Consider the following 20,244-nt stretch of genomic DNA (forward strand, 5'->3'; position numbering starts at 1 on the left):
TTAAACTTTGGGCATGGTGTCAACACAGAGTGATCCCAACAGTTCTACATCTTTCAAGGGTCAGCAATGACCTAGCAGACTTCCTGAGCAGGCATATGGTGTCCAACCACAAATGGGTGATACTGAAAACCATTCTAGACCCAGTATTACATCTGGGGCAGACTCGTGTCATAGACTTGTTCACCACAAAGCTCAATACCAAGTATCTGAACTAGGGCTGTTAAACAATAGAATATCAATTTAAATTTATTAAATTTTTTGGATGTTTTTCTACATTTTCAAATATACTGATTTCAGTTACAACACAGAATACAACGTGTACTGTGCTCACTTTATATTATTTTTATTACAAATATTTGCACTGTAAAAATGATAAAAGAAATAGTAATTTTCAATTCATCTCATACAAGTACCGTAGTGCAATCTTTTTATCATGAAAGCGCAACTTACAAATGTAGATTTTGTTGTTGTTGTTACATAACTGAACTCAAAAACAGACCAATGTAAAACTTTAGAACCTACAACTCCACTCAGTCCTACTTCTTGTACAGCCAGTTGCTAAGAGAAACAAGTTTGTTTACATTTACGGGAGAGAATGCCGCCCACTTCTTATTTACAATGTCACCTGAAAGTAAGAACAGATGTTCACATGGCATGAGTAGCCAGCATTGCAAGGTATTTATGTGCCAGATATGCTAAATATTTGTATGCCCCTTCATGCTTTGCCACCATTCTAGAGGACATGCTTCCATGCTGATGATGCTTGTTAAAAGAATAATGCATTAATTAATTAAATTTGTGACTGAACTCCTTGGGGGAGAATTGTATGTCTCCTGCTCTGTGTTTTACCCACATTCTGCCATATATTTCATGTTATAACGGTCTCGGATGATGACCCAGCATGTTGTTCATTTTAAGAACACTTTCACTGCAGATTTGACAAAACGCAAAGAAGGTACCAATGTGAGATTTCTAAAGATAACTACAGCACTCCACCCAAGATTTAAGAATCTGAAGTGCCTTCCAAAATCTGATCGGGATGGGGTGGTGGAGCATGCTTTCAGAAGTCTTAAAAGAGCAACACTCAGATACGGAAACTACAGAATCTGAACCACCAGAAAAGAAAATCAACCTTCTTTGGTGACATCTGACTCAGATGTTGAAAATGAACATGCGTTGGTCTGCACTGCTTTCGATCGTTATCGAGCAGAACCCATCATTAGCATGGATGCATGTCCTCTGGAATGGTGGTTGAAGCATGAAGGGACATATGAATCTAGCGCACCTGACACATAAATATCTTGGCGACGCTGGTTACAACAGTGCCATGCGAATGCCTGTTCTCACTTTCAGGTGACGTAAACAAGAAGCGGGCAGCATTATCTCCTGCAAATGTAAACAAACTTGTTTGTCTAAGCGAGTGGCTGAACAAGAAGTAGACTGAGTGGACTTGGAGGCTCTAAAGTTTTACATTGTTTTATTTTTGAATGCAGTTATTTTTGTACATAACTCTACATTTGTAAGTTCAACTTTCATGATAAAGAGATTGCACTACAGTACTTGTATTAAGTGAATTGAAAATTACTATTTTATTTTTACAGTGCAAATATTTGTAATAAAAATAAATATAAAGTGAGCATTGTACACTTTGTATTCTGTGTTGTAATTGAAATCAATATGCTTGAAAATATGGAAAACATCCAAAAATATTTATATAAATGGTATTCTATTGTTTTACAGCGTGATTAATCGCGATAAATTTTTTTAATCATGATTAATTTTTTTAATCGCTTGACAGCCCTAGTCTGAACATCTGCCCCAGGAGAGCAGTGAACCCAGGTACACAGCCTAACCCCTCTTTCCATGGTGATCTTGAGGACTATATATGCTTTCCTGCCAACGCCCCTGATCCCTAAGGTAATAGCTAAGATTAGACAGTACAAGACTTTGATCATCATGATAGCTCCATGGTGTCCAAGACCGTTTTGGCTTTCAGACCTGCTACAAATGTCCCATATACCGCCTGGCTTTCCCAGATGTAGTATTTCAGAACCAGAGTAAGATACTTCACCCAGACCCACAATTGTTGTTCTTTATGGTTTGGATGTTGGCTGGCAAGACACCTAATGACAGATTATGATATCAAAATTCTTTATGGGCCTCCTTCACACTTGTCCTCTGGTCAGAGATCCAACTCCCCCATGGGTCCTCAATGCTGTCCTTTTAAAGCTCCTGGAGTCTCCCTTTGAAGCACTGTCGAAGTGCTCAGCACCTTACCTTACCATCAAAATGGTCTCTCTTGTCACCATCACCTCTGCACAGTCAGCCTTTATAGCCTTACACATCCTAGGACACTAGTTGGGGTGGGCTCTGTGGTACTACAGAGAATTCTTTCCCAGGTGTGTGGCTAATGGGTCTCACCCAAATGCTCAGGCTCTAACTGATCACCATATATGGGGTTGGGAAGGAATTTTCCCCCAGGTCAGATTGGCAGAGACCCTGGGTTTTTTTGGTGCCTTCCTCTGCAGTGTGGGGCATGAGTCACTTGCTGGTTTGAACTAGAGTAAATGGTGGATTCTCTGTAAGTTAAAGTCTTTAAATCAAGATTTGAGGACTCCAGTATCTCTGCCGGAGGTTATGGGTCTATAACAAGAGTGGGTGGGAGAGATTCTGTAGCCTGTGATGTTCAGGAGGTCAGGCTCGAAGATCATGATAGTCCCTTCTGGCCTTAGTCTATGAATAGCCCTTTACTGGGGATACGGTGGTGCTGAAATCACATCCCAAGTTCATCCCTAAGGTGGTCTTGGAAGTGCCACCTAAATCAATTGATTACTTTGCCAAAACAGCACTGAACAATGTATAGTTTCGACAATTCCAGATCATTTCTCTGTTACCTCAATGGGCCAAGTCTTTCAGGCTGTGTCCCCACTTCTTTGTGGCCATATCTGGTGCATCAAAAGGCTAAGTGATCTTGTTGCAGACATTTTCTGCAACAAGTAGACCACACATATTTCCACCTGCTATCAACTGGCTTGTGAACCTTTCCCTCCACACATCAAGGTGTACTCCATCAGGGCAAGAAACAGCATCTTCAGTCTGTTTCTTGAGATCTGCAAGGCAGCTACATGGAGCAACCCACTAACTTTTGTTAAACACTTGACACGCAGCCAGGTTTCAAGACTGCACTTGACGTGGCAGCCAGGCTGCATGCCAAATTTGGGAGAGCGGTATTTCAGTCGTCGTTCAGCTGATACACCTGATGCCCACTTTCCTGAGGAGATACTTCTTGCCAGTTGGCTACAGTTGGATCTACACTGAAACATACTTGAAGAATGAATGTTTACTTACACTACTTACACTGGTTCTTCGAGATGTAATCAGTGTGGATCCCATGACCCACCCTCCATCCCTGCTTTTCAGAGTTTCCAACAACAGGGGCTTTGGATTGCCAAAGAACTGAGGGAGGATGGCATCTTTATGCCCTTGTATGGAATCATGAGTCAGCACAGGGTGCAAGCTTGGCTCTCACAGACACTCCGATTCAAAAAAACTCCAGTTTTGTATGCAAGAGGTGCATGGGCTCCTACAGTAGGATCCACACCGAGTACAATGTCACAGTGGGCTAGGATAAGTAACTGTTCTTTATCATAACACAAAGAGTGTACTAATGTTTATGCCTGGCATATCCCCAGCAGAGGAGCGGACCCAGAACATGGTTTACTACTGCCTAAGGGTTGGGGAGCTCATTTACATTCTCCACTTGACTCCCTCCCTGTCCCAAAAAGTATGTGTGATTCCTGCTTATGCATTGAGTGACATTTGGCTTTTCCTGTCTTGCACACTGGTTTCATCTGCCTCCTAAATGGATAGGAGCTGTGCAACAGGCCAATATGCAGGCCTCAGAAGACCTGGTAACTTGTGGTCTGCATTGTAGTCTTAAAAAAGATGCAGTTCCTAATTGGAAATTTTATTTTAAAGCTATATGGCACATTTAGAGGGGAGTTGTGTATCATTTTTGTCTATCGTGTGGCTGTTAACCTAAGTTAGGTTCCCTAGTTAGACTCTCACCCTCTTACTGACATGTAGCTTAAACCCCTCTTACACAAACTCTGGATTCAGCCTGCTGAATCTGACTTGCAACTCACTTGCTGAGGGGCTTGACAAAAGGAGTCTAGTAATAAAAGGATGTTCAGATTAAAGGAATCTGCCCCCTTTTTTTAACTTACGTCTTCCTCAGCCCTTTTCCAGCTCCTCTGAGTGTAAATTATACCAGTTTGGACTTATGCTTGATTACACATTGGTATGTTGCTATTAGGATGACTAAGGGAGACAGACTAATAGTAACTTACACATTGCCTGTGAATTTGACCTATGGCTCCAGGCTTGTCAGTGACTGAAAGCAGATCCAGCAAGCACTTATTTACCTATGAAACTATATTACCTACTCAAGAAATGTCTCTTGCTTGAAGAAAAATTAGTCAAAGTACTGGATTTATATAAAGGAAGATACTGGATGTGAGTGAAATTTTAATGAGCTTTGAATTTTTAAAAAAGGGAAACTTCTTTTTTTCTAAAAATTCACATAATTCCCCCCACTCCATTTTTTTAAAACAAATTCTAGAAAACATATATTGGAATCTCGGCATTCATTCAATAACAATTTTAGAGAGAGGAAAGTACTGTTAATTCTGCTTTGGCAGAATAAAGGAATCTCTCCAACTCAACACCTGCCAACATTATTAGAAACACAGTTTTAGAAGTCGGCCTGTTAACGTTTTTATTGTGTTTTATTTTTCTTTTAAACAGAGCCGAGCTTTATCGGGCCTCAGGGAAGTTTGAACTACTTGATCGTATTCTACCAAAGTTGCGAGCCACTAATCACCGTGTGCTTCTCTTCTGTCAAATGACATCCCTCATGACCATTATGGAGGACTATTTTGCTTTTCGAAATTTCCTTTACCTGCGCCTTGATGGTAAGCTGAGAGAGGAAACAAAGCACAGACAATAATCTGGGAGGTGGTATGATTCAATGGATAGGGCACTGGACTGGGATTCAGGAGACTTGGGTTCTCTACCTGGCTCTGCTACCATCTTGCTGTGTGACTTTGGGCAAATCATTTCACCACTCTGTGCTTCTTTTTCTCCTCCCATTCTTTAGTTTTATCTATTTGGACCGTAAGCTACAGTTTGTACAGCATCCAGCACAAAAGGGCTTCAGTCTTGGCTGGCATCTCTGCTCACTAACCTAATAATAAAAAATTAAAATACTTAGTCTGTACGCACTCAAAATACCACACTTGGAACATATTTGAGGCCATTACCAGGATGTAGTTAATCTAGTGATCCATCAGGTCTGGTCCAATTCACTGTTTTTCAGATAAGATGTAAAATGAAGGTGTGCACCCTTAGTCAGAAATGAAGTCCCTGTGGCATTTTTCTCATGAGTAGGGGTGTTAACTGCACTGTTCTGGCCAAATTCCAATTGAAGAAGTTACTTTCTACATTTTTAAATGCCCATTCATGTTTATCCACTGGGATTGCTGTATTTTTGTGACAGGTAAAGTGATACCTAGATAACTTTAACTTACAGGAGATTTGGGAAGGTTAATTAGTTAATGTCTGTGAGTGTTTTATGATCCTTGAATGAAAGCTGTTACAGAAATGTAATGTAGTAGTATTAAAAGAACATAAAACTAAAAATTGCCTGTTTTATCCCACTCAGAGGATGAAATGCATAATAATCAACTTAAAATTAGAAAGACGCTTTTTTTGTCAACAGCATGACAGTGTTCAGGATGTTTAGAGTGACCTTCAACCTTCTGCAGAAGTAACAACCTCTGTCTCTTACTAACAAGTTGAGCGTTGGCTCTTCCTTACTTCCAGTGTCAAATGTGACAATATTTAATGCAGTGTTGTAGCCATGTTGGGCCCAGGATTTAGAGAGTGGATGGGTGATATGTAGTATCTTTTGTTCTTCTCACCATTCCAACGAATGATTACCTCACCCATTTTGTGTCTCTAATATTTAATGGGACAGTGTGTTCAAGTCAAATAAAATATCCATAGAAAGATAGCAATTATAGGAAAATATAACGAACAATGCCAACAATGCTCAAGTTACTTTTGGGTACTCACATTATCAAATTTTAAGTTGATTCAGAGGTTTTCATCCCTCAAGTGGGGTAAGTATTATTAATTCCAAGCACTTCTTTAGTACTTTCCATCTAATGATACATTAATGAACATAGCCTCAAGATACCCTGCTGGGTAAGAAAATGTTATCTGGTTGTACAGATAGGGAAATTGAGGCACAAAAGTTGACTTGCCGAATGCATCAGAGGAAATCTGGGGCAAAGCTGGGAACAATACTCCGTTCTGTGCTTTAACTACACGACTATCCTTTCTCTATGCAATTGACTTCAGTTTTATCTTTGACATAATAAAACCCAGCAAAATACTGTGGGCATCCAAGACAGCAGACTTAGCTGTGACACTTTACATCACTGTATACTAATTACTTTAGAATTAATCCTTCCTTATGCTAGAATGTTGCTGAAAATACATACATGTGTAAGTACCTCTTATTCCTGTCATTTTGCAGAGTGGTAGACAGCATATTAGAGAGACAAGGTGGGAGAGGTAACATCTTTTATTACACCAACTTCTGTTGGTGAAAGAGACAAGCTTTAGAGCTACACAGAACTCTTCTTCAGGTCTGGGAAGGGTACTTAAAGTGTCACAGCTAAATACGAGGCAGAACAGGTTGTTTAGCGCACACATTCTAAGGGACCTTTCAGTGCCTTGGTGGCCGGTGCAGCCACCGCCAGCGGTCCCCAGGTGGCCAGTGCAGCTGGTGCCATGGCTACCCCCACCCCGACAGTAGCAGCCCCCCAGGATGCTTCCCCCCCCCCACCCCAGCAGCGACCCCTCCACTTCTTCCCGCCCCCGCAGCAGCAACCCCCCCCCCCCCCCTTAAGATTTAGTCAGGGGTATTTATAGTAAAAGTCATAGACCGGTCACAGCCTGTGAATTTTTGTGTATTGCCCGTGACTGGTCCGTGACTTTTACTAAAAATACCTGTGACTAAATCGTAGCCTTACCCTATATCTGGCCATGGCATTCTTACTGAAGGAATATCTCATAGAAAACCCTCTCAAAACACTCACCAGAATAAGGGCCAGCTTCCTCCAGGACATAACCAACTTCCTCCAGAAACCTGGCAATGTGAACAACCTCCCTCATAACACCTTCCTTGCCATTATGGATGTCACCTCCCTATACACCAGCATCCCTCAAAATGACAGTGTCACGGGATACTCACTCACCGCAGGTGGTGCTTCCTTCTGGCTGTTCTGGGGAATGGCTGTCTTTATTCAAGCCTAATTTAATGGTGTCCAGTTTGCAAATTAATTCCAATTCTGCAGTTTCTTGTTGGAGTCTGTTTTTGAAGTTTTTTTGTTGGAGAATTGACTTTTATATCTGAAATTGAGTGACTGGAGAGGTTGAAGTGTTCTCTGACTGGTTTGGATGGGTCATTACACAAAGTAAAAACTATTTCCCCATGCTAATTTTTTCCCCCTACTGTTACTCACACCTTCTTGTCAACTGTTTGAAATGGGCCATCCTGATTATCGCTACAAAAGGTTTTTTTCCCTCCTGCTAATAATAGCTCACCTTAATTGATTGGTCCCGTTACAGTTGGTATGGCAACACCCATTTTTTCATGTTCTCTGTGTGTATATATCTTCCTACTGTATTTTCCACTGCATGCATCCGATGAGGTGAGTTCTAGCCCACGAAAGCTTATGCCCAAATAAATTTGTTAGTCTCTAAGGTGCCATAAGTACTCCTCGTTTTTTTTAATGTTGTTATAAACTCCAGTTTTCCTTCATTTTCAGTTTCATGGCAAAAAAATTCTTGCAGGCTGAAATATGGTTCAAAAGTAAATCTCATCTTTCTCTCCTTCCCCCCGGCTCTTCCTGTATCACCTTCTTCACATCCACGTTGTGTTTCTTTATGACAAATGTTTTTGGTCAACAGTTTGTGACTTTACGAGGGACAGATTTTCTCCTCTTCATGTGTGTGTATTGGATAACTAAATAAAAATCTCCTCCTCTCTCTTTGGTTTCAGGCACAGAGAGAGATGTACAGGCATAAAACCAAGAGTGAAGCTTATTGAACATACAAAGTGGTCGCAAGATTTACTTTGGCTTGGTGAAATTCACCTTAGTATATGCATGCTAAGCACTTAAGTGGCACATGGGATTTCATATAGGCCTTTGGTCATGGGTTAATTTTCATCCCATTGTGCACTGTTGCTTTACACCTTGAAATTTAAATATTAGTAAACCTCAGGTATTAGTTTGGTTTTGAGGCAAACGGTGAGATTGTTAGTATAAATATGTTTATGCATTCATATGGTTATTTAATATTCAGATTCTAATAATGTCCAGAGGGCCTCAATCAAAATCAGGGCTCCATTGTACTAGGCATTGTAGAAAACATAGAGGTGTCCCAAAGAGCTTACAACCTAAGCTGAGCAATGTATAAAGAGTGTGGTAGAGGGAGGACAGATAAATATGTATGATTTTGTATATGTATATTTATGTTTATCATAGCCATGAAATGCTGGCTGATTGGTTGAAGCTTCCTTTTGAAATGTATTGTATAGTTAGATTCACTGCTTATTTGTGGAAACCTTTGTCCAGTAGTCTAGCACTTACACAGCTGGCCAAAGTGCACGTGTGCAGTAATGAGTCTACACAATGTGAAGTGAAGGTGGGATGGCTGAGGACAAGTGAAGTGGTTTGCCTCCACATGCTTCCTCATCAGCTTGTGTCTTTTGCGGATTACTTCTGTACAAGATCTGTGTCATGGGATTTCTTTGCATATCTTTTCAGGTACAACAAAATCAGAGGATCGGGCTGCTCTGCTGAAGAAGTTCAATGAGCCTGGGTCACAGTACTTTATCTTCTTGTTGAGCACAAGGGCGGGAGGCCTCGGCCTGAATCTTCAGGCTGCTGACACTGTCATTATCTTTGACAGTGATTGGAATCCTCACCAGGTTATTTTTATTTACTTATCAATGACGCAGTGTACAAAGAGAATTGGAAATGCTTTTGAGGCTTCCTGTTTTACATAAGAACATAAGAATGGCCATACTGGGTCAGACCAAAGGTCCATCCAGCCCAGTATCCTGTCTACCGACAGTGGCCAATGCCAGGTGCCCCAGATGGAGTGAACCTAACGGGTAATGATCAAGTGATCTCTCTCCTGCCATCCAGCTCCACCCTCTGACAAACAGAGGCTAGGGACACCATCCCTTACCCATCCTAGCTAATAGCCATTAATGGACTTAACCTCCATGAATTTATCTAGTTCTCTTTTAAATCCTGTTATAGTCGTAGCCTTCACAACCTCCTCAGGCAAGGAGTTCCACGGGTTGACTGTGTGCTGTGTGAAGAAGAACTTCCTTTTATTTATTTAAACCTTCTGCCCATTAATTTCATTTGTGGCCCCTAGTTCTTATATTATGGGAAGAAGTAAATAACTTTTCCTTATTCACTTTCTCCACACCACTCATGATTTTATATACCTCTATCACAAGGGTCCCCAACGCAGTGCCCGTGGGCACAATGGCGCCTGCTGGGGCAGTTGTGTGCGCCCGCAGGACACCGCGCTGCCAAAAGGCCACTGCTGACCGTGGCCGCAGGAGAACTGCCCGCCTGCCGAGAAGCATTGCCATTTCTCAGCGGCATTTTGGCGGCGGCACTTCTTGCCGCTGCCGCTTCTTGGTGGCATTTTGGCGGCGGGGTGTTTGGCACCCACCACAGTCTTCTGGGAATAGGAATATGCTATTCCCACAGAAAGGTTGGGGACCACTGCTCTATCATATCCCCCCTTAGTCTCCTCTTTTCCAGGCTGAAAAGTCCTAGCCTCTTTAATCTCTCCTCATATGGGACCCGTTCCAAACCCTTAATCATCTTAGTTGCCCTTCTCTGAACCTTTTCTAATGCCATTAAATTTAAATTTGCTGTTTTGTTGCCCAATCACTTAGTTTTGTGTGATCTTTTTGAACTTCTTCACAGTCTGCTTTGGTCTTAACCATCTTGAGCAATTTAGTATCATCTGCAAACTTTGCCACCTCACTGTTTACCCCTTTCTCCAGATCATTTATGAATAAGTTGAATAGGATTGGTCCTAGGACTGACCCTTGGGGAACACCACTAGTTACCCCTTTCCATTCTGAAAATTTACCATTTATTCCTACCCTTTGTTCCCTGTCTTTTAACCAGCTCTCAATCCATGAAAGGATCTTCCCTCTTATCCCATGGCAACTTAATTTACGTAAGAGCCTTTGGTGAGGGACCTTGTCAAAGGCTTTCTGGAAATCTAAGTACACTATGTCCACTGGATCCCCCTTGTCCACATGTTTGTTGACCCCTTCAAAGAACTCTACTAGATTAGTAAGACATGATTTCCCTTTACAGAAACCATGTTGACTTTTGCCCAACAAATTATGTTCTTCTATGTGTCTGACAATTTTATTCTTAACTATTGTTTCAACTAATTTGCCTGGTACTGAAGTTAGACTTACCGGTCTGTAATTGCCGGGATCACCTCTAGAGCCCTTTTTAAATATTGGTGTTACGTTAGCTATCTTCCAGTCATTGGGTAGAGAAGCTGATTTAAAGGACAGGTTACAAACCATAGTTAATAGTTCTGCAATTTCACATTTGAGTTCTTTCAGAACTCTTGGGTGAATGCCATCTGGTCCAGTGACTTGTTACTGTTAAGTTTATCAGTTAATTCCGAAACCTCCTTTAATGACACTTCAGTCTGTGACAATTCCTCAGATTTGCCACCTGCAAAGGACGGCTCAAATTTGGGAATCTCTCTAACATCGTCGGCCATGAAGACTGAAGCAAATAATTCATTTAGTTTCTCTGCAATGACTTTATCATCTTTAAGTGCTCCTTTAGTATCTCGATCATCCGGGGGCCCCACTGGTTGTTTAGCAGGCTTCCTGCTTTTGATTTGGGAAATTTGATTGTGAAACAAATAGGCTCTGTACCTCCAAATGCCACTTTGGTAAAGAATCAGTCACCAAACTACTACCTGTAAATAATGATTTGTTTTAAATCAGTAAAGTGATATGGTTTTTTCCATCTGCCAGGGAGCCCCCCATGTCAGAGCTCTGTGGATTCTGTCTCCTACTCCCACAGTGTAGCTATCTCATTCTCTTAGTCAGGGAGCTAGTAAATTTCTGCCTTTGGAGCACATGAATCCTGGTCTTTTAAACAACTAGAAGTGTGGCAGTAGAGTGGTACAAGGCATTCCCTCTGTCAAGAGGCTAATTGCAATACTTTCACAGCAATTTTGCAGATTCATAATAAGGGTGGTGTAAAAGATTCCTCTTACGTTTTTCTCCCAGATGGCGGGAGACCCTGGTCATGCCCAGTTATTTACTCCAGGTGGCTTATACACAGGCCCCAGTTCCTTATATCTTGCAACAGAGACCCTTCCCTTTGTGGACCTTCTTCAGTCCCTTCTTATAGGGGATCAAAAGGAAAGTTAAATATCCAGCCCACCTGAGAATAACTTCTTCCCAGAGCCCCTCAAAGGGGAAAAAAGGCCAGCAGTACCTTCTTTCTTCAGAGGCCATCTGCACAGCGGTTTTTGAGAAGTCATTCTGGCTGGGCTGCTGAATCGGGCTCACTTTGTCAGGCTTACGGGGAGTGCGGTGAACTCCCAGGGTAGGGTCGGGGTGGAGATCTCCTCCTGGATGGGAGTTCCCCCATGGCTCCAGGATTTGCTCCTGAAGTCTCCTGCTCAGGATGATCTCTCTTCCCAGTTGACTGCAGTTTCCTCCTTTTTAAAGTCCGCCTCCCTACCATACGTGATTGATGTGGCCAGAGCGGTGGGACTAGCCCTGCACACAGTGCCTATCTGGCACCTTCCTCATCGGTGTGGGGTTTATATATCCTGTCACAGGTGGCCATAGTAACTAGAGATGGTAGTAGTGAGTACAGATAGAGGATGTTCAAATTCATACCTCGTGGTGGCCGAAAAAGCAGGTAGAAGCAAGTATGTTCTGTGCTTGTCTCTTAGTGACACATTTTTTAAAAGTAGAGGCTATATATGAATGGAATCACAAGCCTATATTTATACTTTCATAACATGTACAGCTAGCTAGTGAAGTGCCCCATGCTGAACTAAGTGGAGGGATTCCCTGAGAGAGGCTGAAAAGATTTTATTTATTTAAAACTTTAAAACAGCACTATCACAAATGCACAAAGATTAGGATGATCAGAGACATCAAGATCCTGAATAGGAACTTGGAACAATCCATAGCTTGTGTGTGTTGGTTTGGGGTTTCTGAAAGCAATGCAAAATGTACCTTTCTCTTGTTTCACATTTCCATTGGGTTAGTTGTGTGACATTTATAGTACAGTTCACTGTATGTGCAGCACCCAGGTAGCAATATGCACAAACAGTAAATATTATTTTGCTGGAATGCCAAGTAAACAAACTGATAAATTGTGATTGCATTCAATTTCTGTTTTTCTCTTGGCGATGGAAGCAATATGTTAACTTTAATGAGGCATGTGCTAAAAGAAAGATACTAATAATATTTGTTAGAGCCAGGCATAGCACTTGTAGGAATGGAAGCTTTCACTTTCCTCTTTTTGACATCCCCAGTCTATAAATGAATTGCATGGATGTGTTCATACTGTGACTTTATGTTCACTTTTATCCGCTGCTGGCTGCAAATATGCTTTTAATTCAAAACATTCTATTAATTTTAAAGTGCCCAGAGCAAAAAATGTCTAGGCAGGGCTTTGTGATTGCAATCCCGAACAGCTGGATTGAAACAGGCTGGTTTTAAAAAAAACTTTTAATCCTTATTTTAAGAGGCCTACTTCATGTAAAATAACACGACATTGTGATAGTACAATGCTTGCACTTTTAGATTAACTGCCCTCCATTAATATTGTTTGTATCTGACTCTGCTATAGTAAGATTATGACTTCTGGAAAGCTGATAGGATTGCAGTATCTTAATAGAATTCTAAATAAATAAAATTAACCTCTACGCTTGACCTGCTGTGTTCTCTCGGGGACTGGGACTAGTGCCCATCAAAAGGCTACTTTAGAGATGCTGACAAATGTCTACTAAAAACTAATATTAGACCATGAAATTCATGTCACTTGAGTCCAAATGTAGACAATTTGAACCCAGATTTCCAAAGGTAAAAGACTGGTGGCCTAAGCCACTGCACTACTTTAGTCATCACTGTGTTTGTTTATCAGTGCCCATACTGTTGTCTCAACAATATTCTCTCTAAAGGTATAACATTCATGCCTGGATTTCACTCTCTCACCCTTCTGCCCTCATTTTTGCACCCAAAATTTGGGGCAGGTAAAGCGTTGTTCAGTTCAGGATTTTGGTTCAGACCCATTTCTACTAATGTATTTTATTCTTATAGATATTTTTAAAGATAATAGTTTTCTCTGACCAGACAGCTGGTTTGCATAGCAGACAAAGGCACTGTACATAACGCAGTGTATTTTTCTCAAACAGGATTTGCAGGCACAAGACAGAGCTCACCGAATTGGTCAGCAGAATGAGGTTCGAGTCCTGAGGCTGTGCACTGTAAACAGTGTGGAGGAGAAGATACTTGCTGCTGCCAAGTATAAACTGAATGTGGATCAGAAAGTTATTCAAGCCGGCATGTTCGATCAAAAATCTTCAAGCCATGAACGGAGGGCTTTCCTACAGGCTATATTGGAACATGAAGAAGAAAATGAGGTAATGTACTTGGAATATTGTTTAAGTGCTCAAAAAAGAGGAGAGGTTGTTTTCAAAGTAAATTGGCTAGGATATAAGAATATGAGGCATGTTCAAAGAAACCAGGCCCAGTTTGCAAATTTGGCTTCCCAGTACTGCATTTGGGTGGTCATATTATCACATGGGTACCTATAATGCTAATCAGAGCACCTCAATTCAGAATTAGGTTGTAACTTACATTAATTCCCCTCCTTTATGAAGTTGGGGAAGTAGACACCCTATAACTACAGGCTACGCTTTTCAAATGTAGGTGTCTAAGGTGAGGCTCCTAAATCCATAGTTATGTGCCTAAATAGCCTGATTTTCAAAAGTGCTGAACACCTGGCAGCTTTGCATGTTCTTGAATCCAGGACCCTGCCTCTGCCCATACCTGCTTGTCTCCTATGTTCCTGAACAGAATTAACAAACCCTACCTTCATGTGTTTCCAGGGTGAGCCAGCAGAATAGCTCTCCTTCTTTCTGCAGGGCAATAGAGTGTGATACCTTGTCACATTGAAGCTTCTGTATTCCAGAGCATTTTGTAAATTTCCTTGTCAGCGGTGCCTTCCCCAGGGCCAATAGGTTGCTGCAAAAAGCTTCCAAAACTTTACTTTTAATTGATAGAAGTGTAATAGTAAATTAGAAGAAAGTTGCCTCTGCCCTCACCTCACCCCCTTTTGAATTGTGGCAAAAGAATGGAGGAAACCTTATTCCGCCCTTCCCTTTAAGTAGGTTAGTAACCACAGGACACACTAACAGAACTCTGTACAAATACTAGATCTGTGACACTTTTTCAAATAATTCCATTCTGCAGTGACTTCTTCACCACCAAAAACCAATAACAACCTCCTACATGGTCAGAGACTGTAGGGCTCTAAAAGCCTAGACTGTCCCTTTAAATATTCTTACTAGCGTCTGAGTATGGGTTGTACTTGAGTAAAGAGCATCTCCTGTAGTCTATGCTTTCATTAACATGCAAGTATGGTTCTCCAGGAGGCCTCATGGTTTCTCAAAGGTCAGGGAAATTACTTCTTGAATAATTAGACTTTGTTTAATAAACTGTTATCAATGGTACATTGATTATATACCACTTAGACAAGGCTAGTATGTCATTAAGTGGGAGTAGGTTTTTTGTGGGGGTTGTCGTCAAACTGATTTCATAACGAATATGAAAGGGGTTGCACACAACGACACTGTTTTGATTAATAATCCTTTGTTTTCTATTTTAACTCAACAGTGCAAGTATAGTTTGGTTTAACTCACAGTGAAGTAACAATATAGTAGTCACCCAGTCAACAGCATCCACCAAAGAAGCTAAAACTAATATGAGTAGAGTAGATTGAAATCAATAGAAATCTTATAGCTGGGGTTTGGGTTTGGCTGCATAGCTAACGTTCAGGGTTCCTGGACATGCTTCCTTTGACGGATGACCCTAACTAGTACAAGAAAATGACATTCAACAATTAATAACTTGTTTTAAAAATGATCTAACTAATATGTTGTTGTGTGAAGATACTATATATCTTCTGGTTTTGCTACACTTACTTCCTTTTACTAACAGAAAATGATTCTAGTAACTAGTAATCCACCAGTGTGCCGGTTCCCATCCATAAAGGGTCTGATTCTAAAGTCCTTACTAATTCTGAAATTCGAGACAAAAGTCAGTAGGAGTTGTGTGTGTGTGTGTGTGTGTGTGTGTGTGTGTGTGTGCGCGCGCGCGCGCGCATGTGTTAACTTTTTAACCATCCCACAATACATATATTTTCTCATTATGATAACCTCTCACATGTCACGCAACAGCAACTATTAACCTGTTATTTGCAACTGTTTTTAATATTACGCAAAAAGCGGGTAAGCTTAATAGTAAAATTGAGGTTTGTAAAGTACTGTGGTAGGAAACCCAGTCTGACAGCGCGGAGGCTGGAACTTCTTGAGCTCTGCTTATGTTGGGTTATAGACAGTATCGTGAGGTCAGTAAAGTCAGTCTTGCTGTGAGGTTGTATTCAGTTTCAGATTTACTGGCATGTAATTTACTGTTTGAACCAATTGATCTAAAGCCAAAAGAGAGATGAAATTGTAGAGAAGTTCATTCACAAGACTATGCTTGGCTAGGTTATATAATTTTGATGGATTTTTTTAAATAATCTAGTTTATTGACAATGTAGTTACAGATATGAAGATTGCAACTGTGTTTCTAGAGTATTTTGTTGAGTTATCTAGAATCTCTAGAACATAACTGGGTAGCCTGAAATCTTTATTAAAATTGCTCATTGACAACTCATGCCAAAGACTTCCCTCAAGTGAATTTTGTAAGATTATCCAACCTTCCCCTTTCTTAGGCTTTTTCTTGCTGCCTATGAATAAAAATTAGAGGGATAAAAATTGAATTGCAATTTCAGTTGAAATTATTTTTGTGGTGGATGGGCAAACCTAGTAATCTCACAAAATATTGTTTGGGCCCAGAACAATATCATTATGTTATGATGTTGCTTATGCAATGAGTTTGTCTTGCAGGATAAACTTTTAAAGACCGCACCCATAGGAGAAGGAGGCTGGAAAACAGTCATGTTCAGTTAAATAACTGCTATAGCAGTTGCGCATACAGACTTTAAACCTAATGTGCTTCACTGTAACCAAACATCTGATACATATGGGGGCATATCCTCAGCTGGTGTAAACTGTCATAATTTCGTTAGCTTCAATAGAGCTATGACAATTTAAACCAGCTGAGCATCTGCCTCGTGGACTCTTTTTTGCAAACTTACCTCCGCATATTCTTTCTGTTTTATTTTGTTCTAAATTATGATTCCCTTTCTGTAAAGAAGTTCTTCTGGATTCTGATTTTATTAATAATCACTTTGACCAGGGAACCTGCAGCTGTTAGGCATTAGTATTAAAAGAGTGAGGTACACACCAGCTGCCAGTCCCTCAGGGTTAGGCATCTGGCACATAAACAGAAATCTTAGACAAATGCAGTTAGCGTGCATACACACTGTAAAATGTGTCAGCATGGCAGTCTAGCTTCATGGAAGCCTTAGAAAAAGAACTGACTGAGAAGTAGTTACCTGAGTCCATAATGTAGATATGTATATTATCATAATGAGAAAAATACTTGAATGAATAGTTCAGATCAATTCACAATTAAAAAAGAAGGTGAAGTGGGGGGCAGAACAGTAAATTGTCTTTCCTTGTATTAACATAATTAAGAAGGAAAATGATAATCTGATGTAACAAAATATAGTCTGGCCCCTTTAAAGAATAAGGGGGTCAGGACTAGTCCATCCTGTTCCCTGACATGGGAATAGGTGTTTAAGGGATCAACAGACAAGCTGGTGAATGGTGGCTAGGTGGTGATCAGGGAGCTACCTCCTGGACATGCTAAAAACCCAGCTGTTAGTTGACTCTGGGGGAGAGAGAGAAGAGAAGCTCCAGGAAGCAGAGCTGGAACCTGGGTACTGTGGGCTGGGGAAGCTGGCTTGAAACATTGTACAGCCCCAGAAGGGAGGGCTGTGGAATATCTTAATGGGGGAGGAGGGTTTGGGCCCCAGGGGCCAAAGGAAACTGTATATTTATAAAGTCTCAGTGAATGGGACCCTAGGAAGGGAAATACTAGTTTGCAGCCAAAAGCGTTTAAACAAGTTATTTGGGAAAAGCAAGAGGACACTGAGGTTGGCATGGCTGCAAGGCTATGCTATGCTATGCTATGCTACGCTATGAGAAGGCATGCTCTGTGGATGCCGTCCTGCCACACTGTTACTATAATATCTGGAAAATGTACAGGGAATGGATGTTTTAATAAGAGCCCAAACTACAGTCCCAGCTTAGTGCCCTTTCTCACACTGCATCAAACACTATGCGAAGCATGTGCAACATTTATAGTTAAATTCTGTCAGGTCAGTTTTCAGACTAAGACTTCTATGGTAGGGGTCTGTGGACCACAGGTTGAATTTCCAAAGGGTCTGTACCTCCAGCTGAAATTTCTTTAGGGGTCTACAAATGAAAAAAGATTGAAAACCACTGATTTAGAAAATAACATTTGGGTAGGACATCAACTTTAACTTTTTCTCCTTTTAGTCTGGTACTGAATGTTTCCTTGTGAGTACAAATCTCAGACCGCCCCCCAAAGTCAATACCGTGGCATAATGAATTGGCTTATGTCACAGCAAGCATTAAACTTCCTGCATTTCTCAGTCAGTGTGTAATCTTTTAAAATATTGATCTTAACTGTATTTAATCAAATTTTAACAAGGACCATTCCCAATATGCTACCATAAAAATATATCGAGTGAACATAAGGTTGTGTCATTAAACACTCAAAAGTCAGGAAATGCTGAAGTTTATGTACACAACTTAGTCTGCCACTTGTGCATATTCATTTAAGTATGGACTTGAATTATACGATCACATACTGTTTCTCAAAAATTACTAAATATATTCATACAACAACTTTCATGGTCTGAAATATATTAAACTCAGTGGCACTCCTCCCATGCATAAAATTACACACATGCCTAAGTGTTGGCAGGACTGGAGCCTAGCTGAGATGTAGTCTGGGAATTCCTAGAAACAGGGCATTGAACATCTTATCCTTGGAAAACTTCCAGCAAAATGCAGCATATGTTGGATAAGTACCATTTACTGTATACTTCTCATATAAATCACTTTCATGGATTCTCTTTCTGTCATACACAGAATATACCTGGACCATCTTGTGGTTCTGTATATCTGTGGACATGGCGGGAGGAACTACAATAAAATTGAACAAAACTTTGAGAAATAGTATGTCATTGTAGAATTCAAAACTATTGTAACATATACATGTGGAAGCAGAGTTACGGGTTGTCTTTGGTAGATCCTGAGTTTGAGTGCTTAACTATGCAACTTTATATTTCTCTTAACGTAGGGCTTCGTTTGTGTGTATGGTTGGGTTTTTGTTTTGCGTTTTGTGATTTTTATTTTTTTTTCCAACTCTCAAACATCTCTTCTCTCCCCCTTCCTCCGCCACCCAAATTGCTCAGACTTTCCACTAACAGTTCCCTTTATGAAGAGAATAAGCATGGAGAATTTCAGACCAAAAGATTAAAGTTTTGGAAAGTTATGAGTGACTGAAACTGAGGTGAGAATGGAAGCTACTGGGCAACATGCGCTGTCCTGTCACCATATCTCCCATTAGAACTACCTAGAAACATTTAATTAAAAAAAGACATTTTCCTATTTCAACAGAGACTACAAAAGGGGGGGGGGGGGAAGTCTTGCATATAGATGATAGTTAACACCAGAACCATTTTGTCTTGCAGATATGGATCTGCAGACTTAATAAAATGCAAATACCAAGCAATTTCTTAATGTATTTGAGTGACCTAATTCATATTCCCAGTGCTAAGCACACTTAGCGTCTATATGTGGGATCCTTTCTAAGTTGCAGCAGAAGCACTGTGCTCAGTGTGTGTGGTAATTGTCTATTAATGGTATCCCTAAATTTACCACCATAGCTATTTTGTATTTTATTTGCCCCTTCACTTCTGTGGCCCTATTCAGTATAGTGCATGGCTCACTTTACCGTTGATTTAAAGAACATAAATTTGAGAGATGTGGATATATAATGGCAGAAGGGATGCTTTTTATTGCCTGTTAATACTTCCTTGCTTAGGGAGGCAATTTCCATGGGCAGTGGTGCTTTTAGGTTTTGTGCCTAGAACAGGTCGGCAACCTTCGGCACACAGCCCATCAGGGTAATCCGCTGGTGGGCCATGAGATATTTTGTTTACGTTGACTGTACGCATGCATGGCCCCCCCCACAGCTCCCAGTGGCCACAGTTTGCCGTTCCTGGCCAATGGGAGCTGCAGGAAATATCTTAAAGCTGTTTAAGGTCACGGGTCGGAATCAAACAGTATTTCGTAGCTTCATTTTCCAATCTGTGACATTGTAGGTGAAACTAACATTCAGTACAAGTGTGTTTATCTGTGCTAGTGTCCTTGTTCTGGATGTTGCAGATGGAAACTGTGACTGGAAGCGTTGCTGCTAAATGCACAGATTTTTTATAGCAATGCCATTGGATTAAACACTGGCATTTCCAAGGTCTGTGAAGGAAATTGCACCTGCTTCCTGTTGAAGGAACTATGCAGTTGTTACTAGCTCAGCCATGAAAGTGCATAAGGTGTAAACATAGTTTTATATTTTTAAACATACCACTTTTGTAAGCTACCATGTTGACAGCTCTTGAGAATGACGTCCTTTCTCTAGAGAACAGGTATAGCTTGGGCAGGGCAGTGCAAGCTTCCGTCGCAGTGCTCTGCAAACATTCTTCCGGCTTAACTCTGAGGCGCCATCTTCATCTGTAAGAGGGTAGTTTGGGCTCCAGGCCTGTTCAGTATGTGGCCTCTCCTCTGAGACTGCTATTAAAGTTGCCAGTT

General features: G+C 40.9%; 1 protein-coding gene across 4 annotated transcripts in view; it reads left to right on the forward strand.

The window, feature by feature from the left end:
* The window catches only part of SMARCA2 (SWI/SNF related BAF chromatin remodeling complex subunit ATPase 2), a 188,022-nt gene that overhangs the window by 103,658 nt on the left and 64,120 nt on the right, over nucleotides 1-20,244 (forward strand). For all 4 annotated transcript variants that reach the window (XM_074953295.1, XM_074953297.1, XM_074953298.1 and 1 more), the window contains 3 exons: nucleotides 4,807-4,973; nucleotides 8,901-9,064; nucleotides 13,585-13,812. In XM_074953295.1, the coding sequence (XP_074809396.1) occupies nucleotides 4,807-4,973; nucleotides 8,901-9,064; nucleotides 13,585-13,812 (559 nt within the window). The remainder of the gene's footprint in view (nucleotides 1-4,806; nucleotides 4,974-8,900; nucleotides 9,065-13,584; nucleotides 13,813-20,244) is intronic.

Source organism: Natator depressus, chromosome 5 (genome assembly GCF_965152275.1).
Source record: "Natator depressus isolate rNatDep1 chromosome 5, rNatDep2.hap1, whole genome shotgun sequence".
Classification (NCBI taxonomy): Eukaryota; Metazoa; Chordata; order Testudines; family Cheloniidae; genus Natator; species Natator depressus.